This window comes from Xiphophorus couchianus, chromosome 24, assembly GCF_001444195.1.
Source record: "Xiphophorus couchianus chromosome 24, X_couchianus-1.0, whole genome shotgun sequence".
NCBI classification, from domain to species: Eukaryota; Metazoa; Chordata; class Actinopteri; order Cyprinodontiformes; family Poeciliidae; genus Xiphophorus; species Xiphophorus couchianus.
The window spans coordinates 9,992,109-10,018,539 of record NC_040251.1 but is presented as its reverse complement, the minus strand read 5'-3'; the positions used below and the strand labels follow the sequence as shown (position 1 = coordinate 10,018,539).

Sequence of the window (26,431 nt, the reverse complement as noted above, 5' to 3'; positions counted from 1 at the left end):
CCCTCCATTTTTTTCTTATTACAGACTAAACACAAATTACTGTTAATGGTTGACTGTGCAGCTTTACAAATAGCACCCTGTGGTTCACTAGTAACTGGTGTAAAACATAAGACGCAAGTAACCAAAATATCAGCAAGTAAAAGTTGAATGCATGGCACCTGAAATATTAAAGTGTACCAAATATGGCATCCAAGCATTATTTCTAGTGATTTTGCACATAACAATTGTGATTCTAAATCTTATGCAGCTCTTATTTCTACGATGTTAACATACCATAATATTGGTATTATTATTTACCAACTCAAAGCTAAAAAGCTTTGAGTTGGTAAATTCTTAGAATTTTTCAGTTAAGAACATCACTCAAGCTGTTTTTTTTTTTTTTTATTTTTTTTTTTTATTGCACTTATGGTTCAGAAATTTCTGATTAAAGGAGAAATTTCTGCGTCTAGCCATGGTTAGGTTTTGAGTTGATCTGAAACATAGCATGGCCTCTAAACATTTATATTTCACTGTCAGGGTTATAACTTTTCCAGATCGCTGTGATCCGATATGTCACCAGTGAGGCCAAATAGCATTTGTTTCGTGCATAGCTGTGAAGTTTGGCTGTGATACTGAATGGTCTAGATTTTTGGGAAACACTTCATAAAAGCTGGAGGCTCCTTCTACAGCCGGCTGCTTTTGTAAACCCACAGGGAACCATTATCCCTGAAGCCTTCTGGCAGTGGCCGGAGTCATGACTGAGAGTGCATTTCGGCCTTCTTCCAGCAGAGTGGAGACACAGGAGAGACATTTCCCCCCTTCACCTCTTCCCAGAAGGTGGCTGAAGTCTGACAAAATAGACCTTGCTTCAGCTGGATTACTGAAAGGTGTTCAAAGAAAGCTTTTAGCTCATATACTGGCAGGGATCTGAGACTAGATCTGCTGCTTGGCCAACTTGCTGTTTAGGTCTAGGCTGCGTGATTGCAGTGTTTGTCTAATGGACTGATGTTCAGGCTCTAATGTCAAACGAGGATGAATCCTCTTGGATACATGAGGATCCTCTTGGCAGGTTATTGGGCACAACTTCCCTGCCACTATTCATCTTCATTAAGGCTGTTTTAATTCAATTTACTGAATAGTGTCTGAACATTACCATATTAGTATGACAGTGCAAGTAAAAGTATTTGTCCAACGGTCAGGGCACATGCCTCATTACTAAAGCATTCATTGTTTCACTCTAGTCTACTTTTAAATAAAGTGTCATATTATTCTCCATCTGTCCTTTTTTTTTTTTCTTAAAGGAAAGTCATAATGGAGAAAATATTCCACACGCAAAACTAGAACTATCATTGCCGAGTCTTGAAATACGTAAAACTAATGTTTTCAGATATATTCCATCTAATTTCACTGCCGTACTCGACAAAATTTGTCAAAATAATAAAAAAAACATGTCACACTCTAGCAACTGCATATAATCACATAAAATCTAAATAAATTACACTGACTTTTGTGGTAACAAAATAAAGTTTTTGTTTGTGAAAGTGAGTGCTGAGAAGGGAACAATGGTTGGAATTGTTAGTGTACAAAAACGTTTCAGTGGATTTGTATTAGAAGGTAAATCATGCTGTATTTTCACATCAATCATTATTACTTAGTCTTGTTTTTACTGTTATTTAGCATGTTAACATGCAGGCTGGCTGTCCAGTTCTTGTGGGGAGGCCAAGGATTGAAAGGTATACACCAATTACAGTGTTTTTCCATTTTCCCCTGACCTACAAGGGCTGTTAAATCCGATTGCATGACTAAAGGTGACATTTTCCGTTTGCAGCAGCACAGATTTTTTACCATTTCCTTCTTGCTGATGCATTATTGTTCTTCTTGGCCTTAAAGAACAACCACAAAGGGACTTCATTTTCTCCATCTCCATTACAGAAGATCTACTGCTATTCCACCACTCATATTGCAATGACCAGCCATCTTGGCACACCGGAAGGGCTTTTGTCGTAATTTTTGGAACTTTGAGAACTTTTGCAATTGGCACCTTTACTGCCAGTCCCATGCCAATCTCTACTTCACTTTCCTGCTCTTACTTTCTCCTTTCCCCCTGTTATGTTTTGCTCATTTGGTGGACCAATAAATACCGGTGCACTCAGGGTCTCTGTTATGACATTGTTATCTTTTGTGTACGTGTAGAAGACGCAGATGTAAACACTGCCTTTTATCGTGGCCTCAATGCAGCCAGTCAAATCGATGTTGGGGGTTTATTTGACAATGGTGATTTGTTGTCGTGCAGTTGAAAGCAGCAAGCTCCCCAATGATGAGGGCACTTTCCTACAATAAGCAGACCGGCCTTCCTCTCATTTACTCTTTTTGCTTCCTGTCTCTTTAGTCATTATTTCTCTTTGATGTTCTTCCTAAAAACATCCCATCCTTTTTCCTTCTATTTACCTTTCCATCAAGAAATCTCTTTAGCCAATTTCTTCTACTTTTATACAGTCGGCCTCTCCGACTAACCGATGACTTTCTTGTGCTTACAACCGCTCTCCATTTTTCTCTCCTCACTTCACCGTCATATAAACACATTTTTAGTCTTAAACCTAGCAATGTATTCTTACATCCCTACAAAGAAAGGCGTGTTGGTGGTAGTTAAGGCTGCTGAGTGACTGATTTTAATGTGTTTTTATTCATAAAGAAATGTCAGAGTGACTCATGTGTTCTCTTTCAGATGATAAACCAGTCCAGGAGGAAGACTGGGTGGTTTGTCAGCACCCCGAGTGTCCTGACCACCGAAGGGCCTCCAAGGTAAGATTCTTAAATTTCAAGGACATAAATCTACCAAACTTATTTGCATGGCAGTGAGAAGTTTGCCATAAGACTTTCACTTGGATGTTGTGGCATTTATGGTTTCAAGATTTGAGATGGAGTGGGAAATTCGTTGACTTTGATGTATGTAATATAGTCTGTATTTTTGGTCCGTCTCTCTTCAAACACAGACAAACTGCAGCACTTTGTCAATGTAAGAGAATGTCTTGATGATTCAAGAAGTCCCTTATCTGGAGCCAACGACTGTCTTCAGGGCATTGAATCAGGTTGCAGTTTGGATAGTTTAAAAGTAGTTGTCTTTTTTTTTAATCAGCTTTTAGTTTTCATGCTAATCTAACACTATGGCCTCAGATTTAACTGAGGCAACACACCCGTTTGTGTTGATGCTGGGCAGATTCTGGGTCCAATGTCCAGAAAGGTAGCAGAAGTACGTTTAGAGATTTAATTCAACGACTTATAGTGTGTTGTATTCTGTAATTACTGAGTAACTGGTTTGCAATTTTGCTACAGTTTGAAGTTGTGACATTTGCAAATGAACCAAATCTGTTGACTAGCTCTTTAACACAATGGAAACTGAATTATATTTAGATGTTCCTTTCAATTTTCTACTTTTTTTGTGTACATTTGCCTTCACTCGTTAATGAAAAACCTTGGGAGGAAAATCCTTACCCATGTTAACGTTGGTTTGCACCGAACACCACAAAAGAAATGTTTTTTGAAAAAAGGTAAGCAGTGCTGCTAACGGCTGATAAGACATGTGTATTTTAGGTTTAGGAAATAAAAATTAACAGTTAAAATTTTTATGTATTATCCAATCCATGACATACCAGGTTTTCAGTCCTTGACCAAAAATTAGTTTTTGGTACATTTTTTGTCTTCGTTTTAAAGTGAAAAACACCTTTTGCTGCCATCCATAATACCATTATTGGCCATTGTAACGCAGGTAAACATCAACATGGCTACTTGCTTCCGAAAGTGACCAGCCATGTTATATGAATACATTAGTAGTAGTACAAATGATCCTTCAAAATAATCTGATGCTTGCTTTTACTATTTGAAATCTGTGTTTTAAGTCAGTAATTATTTAATATTGATGAAAAAGTACTTGTTCCATTGGCATATTATTTCACTTATAACAATATATTTTTCCCATAAGTGAAATAATCTGCCAATTGACCTAGTACTTTTTCATAAATATCAAAGAATTATTGACTTAAACTTAAAACAAGCTCCTACAATATTGCTAAAAAGTTACTTGTAAAATTTGTTTTTGCTTTACCTCAAACAGACCAATCTTGGTAATATTTTGTGTTTTTTGCAGTGTTGGAGATGTTTAAGTGTGCCACAAAAAGCAAACGTGGAATAAATCTTTGAAGGGGCGGGGGGCAAATATTTGAAGATGTCTTCACTGCTATAAATACAACACAAAGAAGAATCTGAAGGAGTTGACTGATAAAAATAACTTACAATAGCTACATGACAAATGAGGGGAAAAATGTTGCAGTAAATTTCAATCTCTTTTATTAAGACTAACTACACATCTTCCTTCATTGTTGTCGAGTAAAGCTTTTGGCTGCAGAAACAGCTTGTGCACACATTTACTTAGTATAACTTCACATCTGTCTACTGATAAGTTCTGTCTACTCTGGCTAGTTGATGAATGTAAGTTTAGATGATAGCAATCTCCCACTTTACCACTAGATGTTGGTAATTGTTGCATATTTTCTGCAATTGTTCCACACTGTTTTTATAATTAGTGGTTTCCTTGATTAAAAATTGACAAAGTAATGACCAGCTTTTTAAAATCATACCATAACTTTTCCATGACTCCAATCAAGTCTGCACTGAACCAGACTTTAACGGTAAAACTTGTTTTGGTTTGGATCGGACACTGATTAGGGGTTCGGATAGGAAAAGATGGATGTAGGCAGATGTGATTTGGCCTCTTCGCTGTGTGTTGTATCAGCAGAGGAAGAAGGTGAAGCAGAGTCCCAACGCTGCTTTTGTTCTTTCAGGTGTTTGAAGAGGTGAAAGTCTTGGGGCTCTGCGTCTGGCCACCAGACTGTGAAATGAATTATTCCTTTGAAGCCACTGGTTTCTGAAAACGGGAGACGGGCCAGAAGGCCAGGGGAAACCGCCATAGTGTCTGGTTTGTCCGTCAGTCTGGGTTGTTTTGGTTTGTCTGCTCCGCCTGGATGTCCCCCTCCTGCCATTACGACCGGGCATTGGGAGGATTTTCTCATTGAATCGAGATGTTGTCTTCTGCTGTCTTCTTTGCGAGAACAATGGGAAGAAAAGATGACAGAGAAAAGATTTTTGAATTTAGACGGCCTGTTGGGAGAGAGCTGGTTATATATAGTTTCTCTCCATGGCAACTAAGAATAATAAAAAAGAAAGGGGAGGAAAAAAACAAAGTGCTCAGTCTGAACTGCCCGTTTCTCTGTCTGAGACACTAAAACCTAGTTTTCCTGAAAGATGAAATCACTTCAGACTCTCCAGCCTCCCCTCTTGATAGATTCCCTGCTTTTTAAAAAAAATTTGTGGAGAGTTGTGAATGAGATGCAGGACATTCTCCTTGGTCTGGGTCAGGGTGGATGTTATTATGTAAGGAGATTAAGGAAAGACATTTTCCTGTGTTGACTGCAGACAGAGGGAAGGGGACCAATGGTGAACGCTGCATCTCATCAGTCGGTATGATGGCAGTTAGACTCCCCTACTTTTCCTCCCTCCAGGACTCCTGGCGTCTCATCCGTCTGCTCTATTTATCTCGTTTTTCTTTTCTTATCTGGCCATAAACAATTTAATGAGACACTTGATAAAAAAAAGTACCTCATTTGCGGTAGTGCTACTCCTATCTGCTTGTAGATGGTGGAGACCATTTTTCTTGTTGGCAATTATCACCCAATTTTCACTAGATTTGGGTACTCAAAGCAATAATTTTCAATAGCTTGCCAGTCTACTCTCTGCTTGGAAAAGACTTGTTTTCTGGTTCAGATCATGGCCAGTATAAAACTATTAAAATAAGTTTTATTGGCCGAATTTGTGCAAACAAGCAAGGAATTTTACTTTGCTTTCACAAGCTTTCAGCACATACAGACTTTAGAGATTTAAGAAAAGAGCAAAAAATATGTAAAAGAAAAAAACAAAGTACACCAGCACAGAAGGACAGATGCATATTTTTACTCAAGATTAGCCGCTGACTACTCTGGCCTTCTGGCCTACAGTATGCAACTTTCAGAAAAAAATATTTTTCTACATATTTGTTAAAACTGTCACTATATAGTGACAATATAGCATGAGACAATCCAGTGCTAAACAACCAATCAGAGCCAAGAGGAAGGCCTTAGTGCTGTCAATCATGCCTGTCTGCGTGTCGCTCACCCTCTTGCTTTCGCTTTGCTATGATAAATCTTCTTTCTGCAGAATCCATCATAAATTCTAAGGCTGTTTAGCATAGCCACTGACGACTGCAGATAAACTGCTTTTCTGTAAAGGTGAGTTATTTCTCTGCCTTTGGCACATTTAACATCACGTCCACAAAGTTGATTGACACTGCTAAGACCCTCCAACTTCTTCAGTTGTTGCAGGAAGCACAGTAGAGTAAGATGATGTAAAAGTCCCTGAAAAGCTTGGTAAAATCATTGGCTACTGGTTGCCATGGGAGATTCAAAGATTACAAGACCAGTATTCACGAATGAGTCCAAGTTACATGCAAAGTATGTTTTTGATGACATAACATGATATAACCTCAGATTTTATTTTCTACACCCTCCCTTTAATAAATGGTGAACAAAGCACAGAAAAGCAATGCATTATTCACCAATTAAAGCCAGTTTAAGATAATCTCTAAAGTAAATAAGGACAAACCAAATGGTTAGAACATGAGCTGTAGTCCTCTTCAAAAAATGTGAAAATATGTTCTGGTGCGGCTCATTTGTGAGGTAGTGAACCTGTTTTTCATTAAAACCATGTTTCCGTATTAGAAATGTCATTTCTGTTCTTAAATGTTCCCTTTGATGTAAGGCTTAAAACACTGTGAAATGAGTTTCACTTTTCAATTATAACTTTTCAATTATAATTGACTGAATATGACAATACCTTATCAGTATTGTTGTCAGGTTAGCATCAACCTCAGTAAGGACACAAAACTTCTATAGAGCAGTTTTTTGTTTTTGTATAATGTGGTGGATATCCCTAAAAACATGTATGAAAAATCTATTAGCATTGTTTAAAGTTGTAGATATTTTTCTACATATTTGATGAATATTATTGACAAGATGGCGTGTTTATTAAAAATTTTAAGACAACAGACTTGTTAGGACCAATGACTTTCCTCTGTAATAAGCAATAAGAGCAGAAGGGAAAACTCTGAGTAAAACAACACTTTAACCTCATATAAAGGATGTTACATTATGTCACAACTTCATAAAATGTTTGATATTCTGTTACTTTGATAAGGAGTACTAAAAGTTGAGTCAGATTAGTTTTGTTTCCAGTTGATGAAAAATCATTTCCATTGTGCAATGGTGCAAGTTTGTAGATACCAGCTTTCACTTGTGCTGTCTGTATCAAGCTTTAAACAGCAGGGGGCGATGTCATGACAATCCTGACCTACAGGACTCTGCTGTTTACTCTTTCCATGAACTCGCTTAGTCAACCTTGGCTTGACTCGAGTAAAAAGGACATAAAAATCCCTCGACTTTCACCCACTCCACCCGCTGAACAGATTTAAACACATGGAAGAATTTTTACTCAGAAAATGAAAGGAAAAATAACTTTTATATTCTTCTTTTTAGTTTTTTAAGTTTTCCAAAAGCTCCCTTTGAAATGTCGGTGCCTTGGCAGCTGCACACAGGCAGACTCAGACTCTCAAGCCAGTCCTGCACTCCATTTAAACCCTTTTGTTTCCAGACAGGCCTGCCTGGAGTCTCCTCATACCATATATCAGCTCCCAACAGCACTCTGTGTCTTCTAGTCACAGCATGACTGGCTGTAACCTTGCTGAGTTCACCTGCATCATAATTTAGTGAAATCTTCCCAGGTGTCTTCCTCCATATCGCAACCCAGCGCTTAGAAGTGACTAACACTTTTTCAGAGGATCCAAAGGTGACATCCTTCAAATCGGGTGTCAGAAAAATGAAGCTTAGTCCTGATTTGCGTTGGGAATGATTTCAGATTACACTGGTTGTTGTTCAGGGCAGGTTTGGGCTTGTTTTCTGATTCAAGGCTCACACATAGTGGAGCTCATTACCTCCTAGCTTTACTCATTGCATCTGAAAGCCACAGCTTTAACAGGACCAGACAGGATAACCCGAAAAAAAGGTGTGGGTCACTATGGGAACGGACCCCTCCTTATTCCAAACAGCTGGAGGCAAAGGGATGTCGTGAAGAAAGGAAGGATGAGGAAATGTGTCAGTCAGCTGTTTATCTCTCATCGTCATCAGTGCATTTCAATGCAGTTTCTGCCGAAAAAGAACATTAAAGGATTCCAAGAAAGATTTAGATTTATCTCGGGTGAAAAGGTTCTGGTGTGTCACAGAAACACTGAGAAGGCTATGGAAATGCATCTAGACCAGAATAACTGAATTACTTTGCAAATATATAAATACTTTATTTAATGTCTGATTATTTTCTTCTTCTTTCAATTTTTAACATTGTGCCTTCCCAATGCAGAGTTGAAGTCTGGAAAAGTGTGGCATTTCTTTTATTTTTCAGAGAAAAATAAAATCTACCAAGAAAATATGACCTTTTTAGTCGGGCTTTCTGCTTGGACAGCCGGCTTGTAGTCAATTGTTTAACATAAACAACTGACTCGAAACTTGCAGTTTTAAAGCAGGGTTATGCTAATTGGATACTGTTGGTGCTTCAGTTCGAGATTTCTTAGGTTATCATTATGGATTTTTTTCAACAAAATTATTAATAATGCTTGAGATAGATGTTCATTTTCCTCTCTTTTAACATTGTGCTGGTTCAGAGCTAGTTAATTTTCCATTTTATTAGACAATGTCTATACACTGTGCAACTATGTCTGCCCTAAGGTTCTTCCTGCATCTGTTCCAGATCTTTTCAATTGGCAGGTCTGCCTTGCTAAAACTGACAGGGACATGTGGAAGCTGCGATGTAAACATGATACCCCTCTTTCTGTATTTGTCAGAGGCTCAGAAATTTAGTGTGTTGGTTGCTGTATCCTGGCAGAGATGGATTGTTTTAGTTGCCAATCAGTTTACTGAGATTCAGTTGCTCCTGACCTCTTTGAAGAGATTACCTGTCCACGTACTTAATGTCTGCAAAGTAACCAATGACTTAAGTGGGAATACAGTAGCTAATCCCCAAAAGCAACTATATTGGGAGATAGATTTTGGTGCTTCACATCTTGTTTTTTTTCTGATGGCCTGCATGTTCTCTTCTTCTCATTCAGCAACCTTCTGAATGCAGAGGAGTCTCATCAGTCCTGCTGATGAACAAAATCCACTCCAGAACATTTTTTGAGAGGACACAAAATCATTACCATTGCTTGATGTGTTTTGCTCTCTCAAGTCTCTAACCACCTTGTGAAAAACCTTTGTTCAGTTTTTTTATTTAACTTGGCAGCTTTTAGCAATTCAACATGCATCTTTTCACTTTTGTGATTTCTACTGGGTCTGTTAATGGATTTTGGAGCAAAATTCATTAACAGATTTTTACAAATCTATTTCTTGTGAACGTAATGGAAAATTCTGCACCATTTTACAGTAATGGAAACCCTGTGATGAACATTGTAATCTGGAAACTTTGCATTTATTTGGAGATTACATATGTCACTTTATCATACTGATCTACATTGTCAAAATGGGAACTATTTTGCTCAATGAACAAGTTCATACAGACTTTTTAGATCTATTGCCCAGTAGAGTCGATCATGATGTTGAAGGATCATCTTCAAAAAAAGTTTGTTTACATAAATAATTTTTCCTTATACACCTCACCCTCTGTTTCTATAATTGGACTGCATTGCTTTAATATAAATATTTAGTCAGCTTAAGTGTATAAGGCAGTCAACATAAACAGAGTTGCCTTTAATTAGCAATACGATAAAGTAATACAGGTTGTATTTAGTCAACACAGATGAGACCTAAACTATAAGCCAATGTAAGCCTTAGTCCAGTTTGGACAAATCCAGTTTGATTAAGATCCATCTGGGGCCAACTAATACATGTTGACTGGGAATCAGGCTTGTTTACAGAATGTGCAGATGAAATGACAAATTGTGCTTCAGCCCAACAGGGATTCTGTGTTGTTAAAACTGTTCACGAGACCAACATCTACTAGGGTAAATTTACCTTTTGTTTTTAAGCATTAGCAATTTTAAATCTAGTTTGTTAATTCCTGCACTCCCTTACATTAAAAACAAGACAAAAGAACTCCTTAAACTTCAGAGTTAACTTGTCTGAATGTGAAATCACTGCATATTTCAGTAGATGGTTTATGGTATGACTTCCTGCAGGGAATATAAGGCAGTAGTTGTGATATTTCTGATTTTATTCACATTTATGGTTATTTTTTCACAATTATGATATTGGGAAATGAGAGCAAGTGACATTTGAAAGAAAATTACTGACCAGTTAGCCCCTCAGTGGGAGAATCTGGTGGCTATTAAACTTTTCCGAGGGTTATTATGGAAATAACCTTTTTGTTAATCCTGATGTGTCACCTGTGGGGTTGCAAAGGTCAATGAGTATAAAAATAGTTCAAATCTTTTGGTAATCACAGTCTGCTGATCTCAGTAACAGCTGTGCCCCAAATTATTCATAACCTTGCCAAGTTTAAAGTAATTATTTAATTTTACCGACAGGTTTCTGCTGACACAAAGTAATATTGATGGTTTGAAATGGTCCAGCCAGAGTGCTGATTTGAATCTGATGGGGAATCTGTGGAAGAGCTAAATATTAGGATGATGGCAATTAGACCTTCCAACCTCAAGGACTTGGAGGTCCTTATCAAAATAATAGTGGAAACATGTTAAATGCTGGTTTTTCTCATAAAAATGGTTCATTTGCTTTAATATCAATACTTTTGAGCCTTACTGTAAGTGTAGCACTGTTGGTTGGTTGGTTGGTTGGTTGAGAAATTTCAGACCAACATTTTTGGCTGCCCTCTGTCAACCACCATAAAAAGATCAACACATGGATTCAACCAGAATCACAGCTTTGGCATATTTAATGTGTTCTTGTATCCCACATATTACTCACTTGTATATAAACATTTCTTCCTTAGGTTTTACTGATGCTAAAAATGTTTATCTGAACATTTTTTCTTCAGTGAAGTAGGACAGTTATGATGTGGATCCCTGCCACTGCTACAGGCTACAGCAGCTCATTCTTTTATAGACACACACAAGGATCTAATCTGGTGTGGTAAAACTGGGAGGTCTTCTTCCTGGATCTCTATTTTTTTTTTCACTGCTAACATGACATACCAAAAAGAGAAACTGATTACTCTCACCCAGTGACTCATTTTATATCAGGCTACTGTCACGAAACAGTGAAGGTTGCCAAGCCAGTAAGGATACTGGATTCCAAATCAAAGGGTGAACCATGATCTGTTATGTAATTTGGGAAAATCTTTTTCATCATCTAGTGCTTCAACTGTAAGAGTACTGTAAGCTAGATGAACAACACCTGAAAACCATTTTTGGAGTTATGTGTCTTGGTCAGATCTGAGCAATAGTTGGAAATACAGCCATATTTCATATCCGGAGTCTTTTTCCAGAAGCCAGGTGCATATGTCAGAATGTACTTTAATCGCTTTTCTACAATCTAGCAATACTGTCTTGGTGTGTTCTGTCTTGGGTGACCAAATTGAGCCTTTTCCCATTAGTTTTAGCTCATTTATCCATAACGAGTTTAATTTATCCATAATAATGTTTAGCTAATTTATCCATAATCGATACCTGGTTAACTCAAGATTGGTGTTTGGAGCTACTTTCCCCATGTGGCGGATAGATAGAAGAAACCGACCAAAATATTAAATGCTAGCTGCAAAAATACTACAAGCTAATGCTGTCTGTTTAAATATTAGCAATACAAGCAGCTCAATGATGGTGTTCAACCATTCCAAGCTCCTAATCAAGTATCTATAAAGAATGTTATTCATATTAACTTGTCTCCAAACTGAGAAATGAAGCTTTAGTTAGATATTTCAAGTACTGCCATATTTTCCAATCCACAGTTTTGTTTTTTGTTAAGTAGAAAGAGCCCTGAACCTTCAAAACATGTTGCCATGGTATCAAAAATAGTGTAGAGTATGGAGTATTTTTTCTTCTTCTTTAAAACCGGACCAGAGCTTTTGTTGATTTTATGAACCTTTTGTGCAGGTGTAAATATACTCATCATTTTCAGAAGATTTTACTTAGATTAAACTTTATAGCAAAATCAAAGTTAGTTTAATTTTTAAGTCATTGAGAAAGTAGATTTTTTTTTTTTCTTTTTATAGTTCTTAAACTTGTATCAGCAGATCAGCTTGGGCTTGTTTGCTTTTTATTTAAAATTATATTTTACTCTTATGCAGATGCATCTTTACAGGATGCATCTGTCCATCAAATACAGTGGAAAGAAATTTGTTTTAGGTAATTCAGAAATAACAAACAAGCTTGTCACAGCTTTTTAAAAAAAAATTCATACAGTTTCTCATCAGGCGAACCCCCGGGAGCGTTTCAGTCAGGAAGCAGTAGACAGCAGAATAACAGGAAGGGGGTACCTTACTGACACTGCAGTGGGAACGGCTATATTTCAGCTGCTCTGAGTGGATTTCAATGAGTGAAGAAGAAACCTCCACTCTGCCCACTTTCACTCGTATTTCACTTCTCTACATCCAGAGTCCAGTCATGGGAAATCCCAACATCTAGCTGTCTAATCTCTTGGAGAAGCTGTTGGGTCTTATCCTAATTGTTTTGATTGTTCAGAACTGAAAAAGGTTCAGAATGTACAAGACTTCAAATTACATCACCAGTACATTCTAGTTGCAACTCTTTATTTTTGTCACACTTGTAAGACTTCAGTTTTCATTTGATTTTAAGTCCTATTGTTTCCCTTTGTTTCTCACCTTTATTCAAAACACTTCCTCGACGAATTGGAGCTTATCATTCTCTAGGAGTTGATGCTAAGTTCAAGCAGGGAGGGTCACTCAGTTTATTTGTCTTTTACGCCCTCAGTCCCCCTTATCTTTGATTTAACAATGGCAGCTCAATTTTTATAGAATCTTTCCAGGTTAAAAGCTCCACTGATGTCCACGCATTTTATATATGGCCTCCCCTAATTAATTCTGGCAGTGGGGGGTGGCGGGGCAGACGGGGATTCAACAGGCTGCCTTGGTGGCTTTTGAGCATCAACAACCCCCTGTTCTTCAGTCCTTTGCCTCGGGGGTTTGAATAGTATTTTTTTATCTAGCTAATTGTGGAGGATTTAAAGATGGCTCATCTTGGATTAACCTGAATGACTAAAGAACAGAGTTGTAGTCTGAGGGTTGTTACAAACCGTAACATCATTTGACTATTTTTAGACTGTGAATACGCCTGAAAAATCCCAGCAAGTCCAAAGTGGTGACTCTACAAAAACTGTCAGTACAACACGTAAACTGTTTATGGATGATGACATTACTAGATGGGTTCTTGTGAGTCTCTTATAATCAGATTAATACTCTAATCAAAAAAAGATCAAGCCAAACATGTCTAATCAGAATGATCTGGTTTGGCATGGTCTGAAAGGATTTTAATCAGACTTGGAGAGGTGGTGTAAATCTTCTGGTATTCTAGTCATTTTTCTGCTGTTGTAATAAAAATACTTCTCTGTCGTTTTGATCCATGTTGATGCAATCTTAAGCAGTGAGTCTTTAGGAACTTTTGTTTTTGTGTGGATACATTCTCTATAGGCCTGTCACGATAGCAAATTTTGCTGAGCGATTAATTGTCTCAAAAAATTATTGCGATAAACGATAATATTGTCTGAAGACCTTTTTACACTGATGTAATGGAAATGACGTAATAATGCATGTGATTTCCTGCCAAAGATAGATACACATTATTTTCAAAAGAATATTTAACACTGGAGCTGATAAACAAAATAAACAAAACAACCAAAAACAAAATGGATTCTCAGTCTCCATTAACAAAAAATTTACTTGATAAAAACTAAACAAAATAAAGCCAAAGTGGAAATAAATACTGCATTCAACCAAAAGAGGGCAGATTATGGAGTCTGAATATTATGTTGCCCTTCAGTAATAATTAGATTTAAATAGAGAAGATGGGCACATCGACTACCTGATGCAATAATTCACACTACATGATTTTTTGCTCCTATTTTTCCCCTTATGACAATCTTAGATCGTTGATCTTTCTAAGATTGTGTGGTGTGTTACGGTAGATAGTCGTTGCCGCTCCGATCTAAATCAGGGATTTTCCCCGACTGGGAGCTTTAACTACACCTGTTGAATGTGACAGGTAGCCAATCAGAAAGCAGGGATTCTCCTCCGCGCTTTCTGAGGGGAAATTACGTCGGGGAATCCCAAACAGCTGACACAACCCGAAGTCCAGCGGACATTGGAGATGATATGTGGAAACAACATTATTGTTTATTCAACATGCAAAGAATATAGAAATGACAAGAGGAGGAGTTGGAGCGAAATTGCTACCGCAGTTGATAAACCCGGTAACTTTTCAGCTGTTCTTCGTTAACTTGACGTAAATAGGTTATAATGATTTTCATTCGGTCAGGACTTTACGCTGACACTAGCCACATGCATTGCAGGTAGACTGTAGTAAAGCATTGATTAATTTCTGGTTTTAAAATTAGTTCACTGAACTTGCAGCCATTATTTTGTGCCCATTGTTGGACACCACACGGCAGGAACGAACCGATCGAACCGTTATACCTAGGATTTCTGTCGGCTAATGTGTGGTCTGTCAGGGTTTACAATCGGCCGACAGCTCTAAGATCGTGTAGTCTGCGCTGGGCTTTACACTAAGGAAATGAGGAAGGGAGGGTCAGTGGAGAGCACCGGAGCTGAACCTTTTTTTCATTCGGTGTCATCAACAGAAAGTGAAAAAGGCAGGACGAGACGATAATGCCGATAATTGAAATGACGTCGATAGTTTTAATTTATCGTATGATTAATCGATTTATCATTTATCGCGACAGGCCTAATTCTCTAGATGTTCATGCAGCTCTGGTGAAGCTGGCCATATCATACAAAGATGTGAGTTTTTATTGACAATGATTTCACAGAACTAAAGTTCGTGTGATATCTAAAGAATTAAAGTTATTTAGAACTTGGCCTTAAAGTCTAGACTCAGGCAGTTGTCTTGGCTTTTTATATGTCAACCGTTATGATGCCATCTCTAAATTAAGATGTTTGTTTCAACTTTCCATTATATCCTGGTCATTTCAGAAATGTCACTGAAATGGTTCTTTCAGTTTTTACATCTGCTGTACAAAAGACAAAAAGTACTAACGATAAGTACCAAACTTTAATCTCACTTTCAAAATTTACAATAAAACAGTTACAAGTCAGCAATGTCTAGAGGTCATTGCTAACTTGGAAGTAGGAAATTGAGTTTCTTTGTAGAGGACCCCAGACAGTAAGGTGAGCCCAAGACATCTGTGTAACTCATTAGTAATGATGCTTATCTACAAGTCCATGTTCAGTCTCCATGGTAACCAAATAACCGATCGGTGGAGGTACTCTGCTCTTCATTGTGTCCCCACAGGATAAGGTTACTTTGCAGTAGACAAAAAGGATAATTTCTGTATGTAAAATACAATTATAATTCCTTCTTGGTTGTCTTGACTTTGAAATTAAAATTCACAAACTTCTGATGTGGTGATGCCTCCAAATTTCATTGCATCAAGATTTTATCAGTATAATCCCATTTATTTTATGGAAGATTCAGCAGGCAGGATTTAGTGTAAACAAATAAAAGTTGAGTTTCTTTAAATTAAGCATCTCTGGTCAATAAAACCTACATTTTCTGTTTCAGCTGCTGTCATCTTGCTAGGCTATATTGAAAACAGTCTTGGGTTTCACATTAAATCTAGCTTTCACAACTTTTAAGTGGTCTGCTTTGTAGCTAACTACTGTGGTTTTGTGACATTTGTTAAAATTAGAACTTTAATTGGTTTCTTTAGATTTAACTTTATTGTGAGCCATCAGCTAAGAAACAATCTGTTTGGATGAGCTCTCAGTTTGCCACATATTGCTGTAAGCTAGTAGTCAGCTCAGTTAAGCTAAGCGTGTTGCTTGAGTTGGAGCTTAAAAACTCTGCAGTTACAACTGTGACCTTGTTGTGTCTGGTCAAAGCGGAGCGAGGTGGGAAATGTGATTGTCTATTATCTGGGTAGAAAAAGAACTTGATGTTGCACAAAATCCCTTTCGTTTCCTCACTGTTAGACGCGTCTAACTTGCACTTTTCAGTATGCTACCATAAATAGGAAGATGGGAAATGGTGTGACAAAGGTTTAACTACCAAGATGAATAAACAAACTTGCAATTTACAGATGGAAAGTAAAAGCAGGAAGGAAATAAATGACAATGTGTTTGTTCTAAATGGCTGAATTGACCCAAAGCCGCCATGTTTTTTTCTTGTTGTTTTTTTTTATCTATAAGTGTTATTTCTGTTTTTCTAGTTAGTGCTATTTCCTTACCCTCACCCCCTCAACATAGTGTTGAATATGCTCAGTATATAACTGAGGGGATGCATTTTTGAGAGATCTGATATTTTTTGTGTTTTTGCTTGAAAATCTTAATAATCCTAGTGAAAGAATCAAATAGATTCACATCAAATCAATCTTCAATTCAATTAATGACTTTTTTGGATGATCTCTTTAAAAACTAGCACATAAAAAACAGAGAATTTTAGTTTTGCAGTGTAAGACACTATTTAAGATCTGGTTCAGACTGAACAGAAGGCGCTGTAAATGTAATTTCATTATTCTGTGAAAGGCAATGTTGACAGATTTATTTCATCACTGTTTCCCCAGTCAGTAATGGTTCATCCGACCTTAGCTCCCAGCAGGGTTAAAGTTCAAATGAAGCACTGAATCAGTCAAAGGCTGAACTCAGACTTATAGAGGAAGCCATTTCTCGTTTGCCCAGTGAAACAGAGTTGCAGCTTGATTAAGCTGTTTAGAAGTTGGTGGACAACCTCAAACATTCTTCAGGAGGAGGGAAGGGGGAAAAAAAAGGACCCGTTTCTGTTGTGCGTTGCATGAGTCAGCCGCGCTGTGTGTGAGCCTGTGGGGCTTGAGCATGGAGGCGGGGTCCATTATTTCTGTTCGCTTCTGAGTGTACCTCATCAGTAGATCGCTGTGGTAAACACGGTGAACGTCGTCCTATCTAACAGTCTGCCTCGTTGACTGCCTCTGGTGTTCTAATACAGAAGCTCAGGATTACTTAAAGCTGAGATTCAGAAATTTAAGAGTAAGTTTGATTCAGCCTGGGACAAAGAAACCGTCACCACCTGCTGCCTATTTGACCCTGGAAACATTGATTGGTTCTTTGCCCTGAAAGTCAGAGAGGTCTCCAATCCTGGGACGCTATTTTCTATGGTAAGTAATAGAACTAAATTACTATATGTTGATGTATTATCTTTATCTGAGGCTCTATATTACGCTACCAATTGGACTTAATCAGTTATTTTTGTAACATTCTCAATTTGCCCAAAACTTATTGTGGTGAAACAATGAACATTTTAGGAATCTGTAAATGTCCAGCTCTTTTTCTCCTTCGCAGAAATAAATGACAACTCTGATTTGTTTAGGTGAATAATTCATTATCATAGTATACAGCCTCTCACAGAGTGTTATGGTTTCCAGTCTGGCTGTCTGAGACTCTAAAGGGAACACACATCTACAACTCTGCAGACCGGCACTTTTACTCTTTTTTTTTCCCTTTTCTCTTTTCTGCGTCTGGATATTTCACATCTGCTTCTTATATCAACAGACCAGTGTGGCACCCGCCACCGCTTCTTTTCTCTCTCTCTGTCTTTCTCCTTTTCCATATTCTTTGGAACAAATTGGAAGTAGGTTTCCTAATCAATTTCCAACTAACACTGGGAACAACTTAAGTACAAATCAACTTCAGTTGTAAGGTCTAACTTGACCTGGAATACACACTTATGTTCCTTTCACTTCCTCCTTTTTTGGCCTTTTTCCTGCCTATCCCTCCATCTTCTGCCCTGAAGCTATGGATAGGAAGGCAGGTTGCGTCACAGTCCAGCCAGACAGCATCGCCTCAAACAGCCATTGATACACTTGACATTGTAGAAGTAGAGGTAGCGAAAGAAAAAAGCGGAAATTGGTGAGTGCTTGCTTGCATAGTTGTTAATTACCCTTAAACGAACCAGATTTTCATTTAGGTTTATTGGAATTTGCTGCTTTCTTGGAGATATTGTGACTGCGTCCTAGGTAGGCACCATATAAGTATTAGACGGTGTTACCTGGATCAGCATTTTTCTAAAAAACAATTGGAACATTCAAGACCTTCACAGCGACTTTCTTTCAAACTTGTTCAATCTGTGATGACAGAGTTTCTTTTTGACTTAGAGTTCACTGGAAAAGGAGGTGGGGTTCTTTTTTTTTTTTTTGCATTGTAAAATGAATTGTGAAAGATGCTGGGGAGGCAATATTTTTCTTTGGCAAACTTTACTGCATGTTGAAACATACCTTTCTTATTGGAATGCATAGTTACATTACATAAAAGGTTCACCCTACTCGTGCTCTTCACTGCAGGTTGAGTGTACTTTTCTATGATAAGAGAAAAAGTATGAAAGGTGATGAAGACGAAGCTTGGGGATGAAGACGAAGCTTGATGCTTTGCTACACACTGGGGAAAATGGGAAATAGAGATTTGCAATGCTTTGCTGCCTCTGGTGTACCTTGGAAACTGGTAAGGCCACATGCCAAAATGTGTCTATAAAGTTGGCTTCAGGGGAGCTGTCATCTTCATTTAATCAGATTTTGAAGTAGATAACGTTTATTATTTAACATTAGGCGAAAATGTTTGTGTTTTGCAGCTTCTTGTAGGCTTTCCCCGTGTTTAGTTCGATGGCTCAACCTTAATCAGCTTCTGTCCCTTTACATGATGCTCCCGCCACCATTTTTCATCATGGTGATGGTTTATTCTGTGAAATTTCAGCCCTGAATTCAGTTCTCAATCATTAGTAAAAACAAAGCTTTTAATTAATATTTAATTTTCTAAAAATGAGGCCAAGTCTGCTTGTAAATATACTTTTTCTTTGCTTTAGGCTGATTGTGTATCATTCAACATAAATACTTACAGAAAATTAGAAAGTTATAGGTAACCTTTGTGGGCTATTGGTTGCACTTGATTTCATTTTAGTGCATCAGAATAAAGGTGTAGAACATAAATACATACAGTACAACACTTTTCAGATTTTTATTTGGAACTGTTGAAAGCAATTTTTTCATCATTATTATTTTGTACATTGTATGTATTGAATTTTCAATACATACATAGTTGTTTGTGGCTGTAATGTGACAAATGTGCAAAAGCTGAAGGAAATGGTAACCCTTTTGCTTACACAATAACTTTAAGAATGTTCTAGTTCAAGTAAATTGACCCATTTCTTCAAAATGCCTGTGTAATCTGGGAAATAACTTCCCTCTTCAAATGTGTGTCACTGAGCAGAGGAGGATGATGTTATGAAATATTGTTTACAGTTACTGTAATTTGTCTGGTGTCCAAATCCTATAAAATAACAAGTGAGTCAGGCAGTCTGATCTGGACACTGAGTGAGTCAAAAACATTGGCCTGGGTCTGTCAGACAGTTGTGGAGTTTATTTGGCTCTGAACGTTTTATTTGTTGGCTGTTGTATCCAGAAACTCGTTCTAAAAATCCCCAAAAGGTCAGTTAGTTACGCAAACGTTGCCGAAGGGAGAACTCTAAAACCATAATCGACCTTCGCTGTAAACATCCAGCAGAGTTTACATACAGACTTCCTGCCGTAACCTGGATCTGTTGTAGCTTCCTTATCTGTGGACGCAGTCAGTGTTTCTCCAGCATATTGTTACCATTATGGCTTTTGGTTTTATCTCAAGTGGCTTTGATAAACGGGTTAAACTGCTGATTGACCGTTCCATAAACCTCATACCTGAACAGCAGTTGTCTAACATCAACTTGGCAACCGTTTCTAGGATCAGCAATATCTTATAAAGACGTGATAAAAGCATTTCTCTAAACGACAAATGCCAAAGGCTGATAAGATCTGTTTTTTTATCTGTTTTAGTGAAAGCTGCAAATGTCAGCCTGTGCGGTTACAAATAATACACATTGTGGAGAAATGTCAGGTTTTGGGTTTAAAACTGATTAAACATAAATTTGTCTTCATTTTCATTTTAGTGCAGTAACTTGTTTTCTTTTTCTTAATATTTCTTATGATCTTAGGAAAGTCATCTCCACCACCTCTGCTTATTGTTTCTGCTTTAAGAAAGTGGAAGAGGCCTTACATATTGCAATTTGAATAACATTGTTTGTTTGAAAACCAATACAGCAGTCCCACTTAATATTATTCGAGGAAGGAATTGTGTACAACATTTTTTTTATTTTATTTTATTGTAGTTATCTCACTCGAAATAAATAAATATTCAATGTTTCATGCACCCAGTTCCAGATTTTCTGTGGAATGTAACTCAAAATCATTTTTGGAAAAGTTGCCTATTTGCGAATTTTTTTGTATAGCATATGCCAAATAATTGAAAGATAGCTGAGGAACTAAAATACCTAGGCACAGTGATACTTGACACATTTAATGGCTGCCCTTTGCAAACCAACCAATCCAGGTGCACCATTTATTTTACTTTCCGCTGACTGGCTCTACCCCAAAAAGCGAGATTTAGGCCTGTTTCCATTTGGCTTAATACCACATATTAAGGTATATTTTGTGTTTGAACTATTAAAATAGATTTATAGACATTTTTAGAGGGGACTCAAATATTTACAGTTGTGGTCCCTAACTTCCATAAATATTGGGGGTCCACTGTACAATGCCAGTGAAACAGTTTTATGATATTTGAATGTACATTAGCTTAGGGTGAATGTTTGATTAATTTTGATTGTAATGGGAAATGGAGACCTATTTTCCTTGAAACAAAATTTTTAAGCGAATGAATCATTCAGGTATGGAAGATTTCTGTTTTTACAAGCCTGGAAATGACTTCAAGAAAGTTGCTGCCCATCTGTGATTATAGCAAGGCTTAAAACGGCTCCAAACGTGACAGTCAAGACTGAGCAAAGACCTAATTCATCTTACCAGCTCATAAGATTGCGAGGATGGGAAGAAACCTAAAACGATCTCTACTTTAGGACTGCATCAGATGTTCCAGTGTGAGACTCTTCCATTGCATTAAAGATTAATTTAACATGTGAATTTATGTTCATGTTACCTAGAAAGTATTATGATTTTTTTTAAAGCAGTTTCATCGAAACACAGTTAAATCAACCTAAGCATGAGAAAAACAAATATTTTGCATATGAATAAGCATCCTTGAGGCAGTATAATGCCATAAAATAAATGTAATAAAGTACTTCTCTAATATTACCCTTCAGTTCCGAGCCGGTGGCAAATGCTGATGCACACTCAGTCCACACCTGCCTTCTTCACGCTTCAGCTTTAACCTGGTCTGGTGCAGTTCTTATTTATATCGATAATAAATCTACTTCTACTCGACTTCATGGTACGAAGCTCAGGCTGTCACATTCACAGATGTTAATTTCCTCGAGGCTTCAATAAAAGTATTGCACAATCCAGCCTTGTTCAATTGACTCACCGAATGCTCAGATTTTACCAGATATAAAAAGTCATTACTTGGCTTAGCTCCACACGAACAGAGCGAGCTTATCAAATTCCAGATCTTTAAATCCAGGCACTCCAGAGTTTACGGGTCACCTGGAATAACTTCCTCAATTAGTCAGCGACTCACCCAAGCTGCACTGCAAGTTTTGTTGAATTAATACTTGAAAATAAGAGTCATCCTCCATTTTTGATTGGTGCTGGTCATTTCACCTCTTGGCTGTTTTACACTTTTGTAGTTTTGCTCCTAATTTCCCAAATCTATGAAACATAGCTCCAAATTATTCACACATAATTCACCTTGAGTTTTCTTTTGGGCATATGCAAGATTGGATGATAGAGGAAAGAAATTGCGGCTTGAGAAGCTAAACTACTTGGACTCGATGCTTCTTCACAAACTATTGACTAGTACTAACCAATCATGGATCGACACTCATTTCTTTGGTTCTTATTGGCTGTACCCCCAAGTTGGAGATGAGGACGACTGTGGATGTTAGCCTGATTGTCTCCACTGTGTGTATTAATGCATATTAAGGTATATTTGGTGGTCGAATGACTAAAATAGGCATTTATAGTCGTTTTAGAGGTGTCTAAAGTATTTGCGGATTTAATCTATTTGTTGAAGCTATGGTCTCTAACCTTTGCGAATTCTGGGGGTCCACTGCAGATTAAATGTATAAATTATATCTACCTAAAGGAGGTTATAAATGGTTATTTTTTCTTTATCACAGGCCATAATCAGTCTTAAGAAGTAGAAAGCCCAAACATGAATTGGATCCAAAATAAATGCAAGTATTGTGTTAAAGTCACAGAAAAAATATATATAAATATAAATCAATAAAATCATAAGTGAAAGCCATTTATCTCCAGAATTTGTGAATATTTGAATTAAAGAAAAAAAAAATAGACTTGAGTAAATTGACATACTTTTACAAAGGGCACACATTGACCCAGTGTCACTGAAGACCACTGTTCTATTTGATGTATTGAGGAAATTTTTACCACTTTCTCTTTACAGTTGTGCCTAACGTATGTCTCAGAAATGCACACTCTTCTCTTACACACTTTTCCAGGAGGCATGAACCACAACAAGTGCCTCTGTTTGAGTGAAGCCATATGTACTGTACTGTAGAGCAGTGGGGGCAAGTCTGTTAATCTAGAACAGACCTACAGACGGGAAGGCAGTGCAGTTGCATAAGGTCCGCAGTAAAACCCAGGGCCTGGCTCTCTTCCTCCTGCCTCCCCGCTCAGCCAGAGGACACATGGCAGGAGAAGAAAGCAGGCGAGTGGGCTCTTCAACAGATGCATTGTTTATTTATTGAAAAAATAAATCAGACATGGGCAAGGCGTGTCCCCTCACTTTAATCTCCTGCAGTCTTCCTCTGCACTGTTTTCAATCCCACCTACCCAGGCAACAGCTAATGGTAGCTCTTTGTAAAGTTTAGGAAAGTGGGCTCCTTCCACCATACATGGGGGAGGCTGCATGGGGGTCGTGTGCTCTTCTCCCAAGAGGACAAGGAAAAGTAGTTTGTTGGAAAAAGGCCGCATAAGAGTCCTTCTCCATGGCTTGAAGCAAGCATTTCCCTTTACAAGCATTTCCCTCCCTTCTTTTTTTCCTCTAGCAATCCATCACATCTAATACGGAAGCTGATGTTGTATATTTAGTTAGCAATTAAGAGCCTAAAGAAAAAGCTGCATTTTGAACGGTGGATTTTAAAGACAGACAACATGCCTCCGCTGGGAAAAGTGTGGACTCATTCAGCAATATTACCTCTTTAGAGATGCTGTTTTCTACAATCATTTGACTGATCTCTGGCAGGTGAATCAGGAATTTGATTAGTTGCTGGAATCTTCTTTACAGAAACCATCTGGAAAGAGGCAAACACCTTCAAAGAAATACCAAATAGGTCATTGGATGAAACATCTATCAAAAGCTCAAGCAGACTTATGATCTGCTACTTCACCTTAAACCTTTGACTCTATGGTTAATAAAGATTTACTCCAGAGGGTCACACAATCAATTTAATTAAAAAAAATTAACTAATTTTACTTTTTGATTAAGGGATTTCTGAAAAACAATTATTATTATTATTATTATTATTTTTAGTTTTTATCAAGTATGATGTAATGGAAATTTTGGAAAACACATTTTTTTCATACAATTTTTTTAATGATCTTATAAAACACACCTTGAACTCCGCACAACTCTTTGACTTGGTGCTGCAGTGTAGAATTTTTCAGCAAAAAACTTTGTGAAAACAAAGCCCGTATGTGAGGATGAGATAATGGTGTTTGCTGATTGCTGTTTATTTTTTCAGTTCTAACACCTGCAAATCCTCATTGGTTGGTGTTTGCAAATTGTCTGCACAAAGGGTTTGACCCAAAAAACTATCCAGACCACAGAAAAGCTTCTAGGTGTCATCTCCAGATGCATCAGCTGGGCAAAAACTGAAATCTCAAACGAGTCAGACTTTATTAAAAGACATTATTATGCGAGTTTGAGTAATAAATGCACAGTCTGACAAAAAGTGAAGAAACTACAAGATATGTGTTACATGTAGTATAAAGATTGGTATTTAAGTGGTTTGATTTGAATCAAGCAGAAGGCATACATTTAGACGTCAGAAGTGACCTCAGCACTTGACTGAGACCTGGTTTTCACTAATCTGGCGATTTCAAATATATATATTCTTCCCTATTTTTTAAGTTTACTGGTAACAGAGTGAGAAAGTGAGCCAAATATAGGAAAAATATAAAAATGACTCCAGTGTTGTCATATTTTCTTCTTTAAAAACACTATTGGCTGGTAAGTTGGGCGTAGAGGTATCATAGTAGCAGTAAGTATGTGAGGTACCAGCATAAAGTGTGTCTTGCCACACTGTGTTGTAATGAACCCACCATCCCTGCTTGGATGGTATTATGGTTCTATAATCCTTAGTGCAACGGACACACATTCATGTACACATTAGTTTAAAATGCAGATTCATGCCATGGTTTTTATTTATCTGGGTTTTATTTATTTGAAAAAGCATAATTTTCCTTCCACTTGAACTAACTCTTTGCAGGTATATCACATAAAATCCTATAAAATATGTGGTTTTATTGTGATAAAATGTTGAACCTTTAAATTGGCTATAATTTTTGCATCCAGATTCTGCACACCACACCCTTAACAGTACGATATTTCATTTTAAGTATGGGTTTCACATCAAAATAACCTACTTAACTGAAAGTGCACCGTGTGAAACAATGAGGTTTAAGCAACATTTCTTAACTTGTTATTGCAAGACACATCTGATTATTTTTTGTGAGGCATTAAACATGTAACGTTGCATTTAGCTCAAGTCCATCTGGTTTTAATGGTACAGTGAAGCTAGAAAACTCTGACTTGATTTATGGAAGAAAAGATTAGGCAAGTGCTAAGACTTATTTTCATTCATATTTTGCTTTTTGACATTTGATAATTGAAATATCGGCTGTAGAAGATTTTTAAAAAAGCACGAGGTATGGTGGTTAATGACGTACATGCATCTGGAGGGTTCTGTGTTCACGGGAATTCAAAATGCTTAAAGTGTTATTCATGTGCTCTGAATTGTATTTGTGTAAACTAGGTTTAGTCAAAGGTCACTGCATTAGTGTATTCGACCGTAAAAAAGAGACAGCAGTTGTCTCCTGTAGACTATGAACCGTTGATGAGGTGGCGGTGCGTCTGAGTTTAGGCTTTTCTGATTAGTTTGACTTTCAGACTGCATGAGCTGGTCTGACCAAAGTCTGTCTGGATGTTGCACCGACTTACCCACAAGTCACTGTTTAAACAAGACTGTGCATGACTCTTGCTGCTCTAACGCTAACCAATCGTTTGCGGGTGTGTGGGTGTGTGTTTTATTGGAATTCATTGGTGTGTTTTCTAACCTTGTTTGCGTGAACTGAGTAGGGGGGTAAAAAGAGCGGAAGCTTGTAATAAGGAAAAAATTATAGAGGAGCTCATTCCATCAGCTCTTCATGTCTGATGAGCCGAGACGTTCACGCTGTAAAAACTAGCAACGACCGCTAAATAGGTGACGACTTGCATGTTGGGACAGGAACTGAAATCATCTTCCTTTTTTCTTTTTTTTTTGACTCAATGTGTTGATGAGCAACATTAATGTTGGCCCATGTAATTAAACACACTGCCTGGATTTTGTCTGCAGTGAGAGCTTTCAGAGATTAGGCCCCATGTTTATGAGTCTATGTGGACGTGAGCTTGGAGATGGTTGCTTAAAACAATGACTGAGATACGACTTTGCTCTGTGGGTGTGGGCAGCATGTGTGTGTTTTGAAGCAGAGGTGTAATGCATGGCAGGTCATGTTTCCACAGATAAGTTTTTTTTTTTTTTTAACCTTTTGCTCCATGTTTTTCTGCTGCCTGGTTCTGTTACTCTCTCACCTGCAGACTGAATCAGCAGTGATGACAATCACCTCTCCTCTCCTGGAGGAGAGGTGATTGTCAGAGGTGATAGTCATTGTTTTTTTTTAATAAACAATGACTAAACATTGTTTATTTAAAAAAAAACATAACAGAAATGTTGACTAAATACTTTAAGCTTTCTGTACTCCATATAATTTCCAACAGTCAGGCTATGTGGGATGTAGTTAAGCACATGTTTACCCAATCAAATTTTATGCTTAGAAGATTTTTCCTACTTAAAGTAAAGCCTATTTTTAAGAACACATGAATGTACAGCTTTAATTTACTTTTGGATATAATATCAGTCTAATGGAGCTTAGTCATAGTGACAATTTAAATA

At 37.5% G+C, this 26,431-nt stretch overlaps 1 protein-coding gene across 5 annotated transcripts in view; it reads left to right on the top strand.

Annotated features, from left to right (window-relative positions):
• The window catches only part of plekhg5b (pleckstrin homology domain containing, family G (with RhoGef domain) member 5b), an 80,964-nt gene that overhangs the window by 19,592 nt on the left and 34,941 nt on the right, over positions 1-26,431 (top strand). For 3 of the 5 annotated variants that reach the window (XM_028011078.1, XM_028011076.1, XM_028011077.1), the window contains exon 2: positions 2,705-2,781. In XM_028011078.1, coding sequence (XP_027866879.1) covers positions 2,705-2,781 — 77 coding nt within the window. Of the gene's footprint in view, positions 1-2,704; positions 2,782-17,101; positions 17,382-18,701; positions 18,721-26,431 lie in introns of those variants that run through there. The other 2 variants (XM_028011081.1, XM_028011079.1) reach the window with 2 other exon arrangements.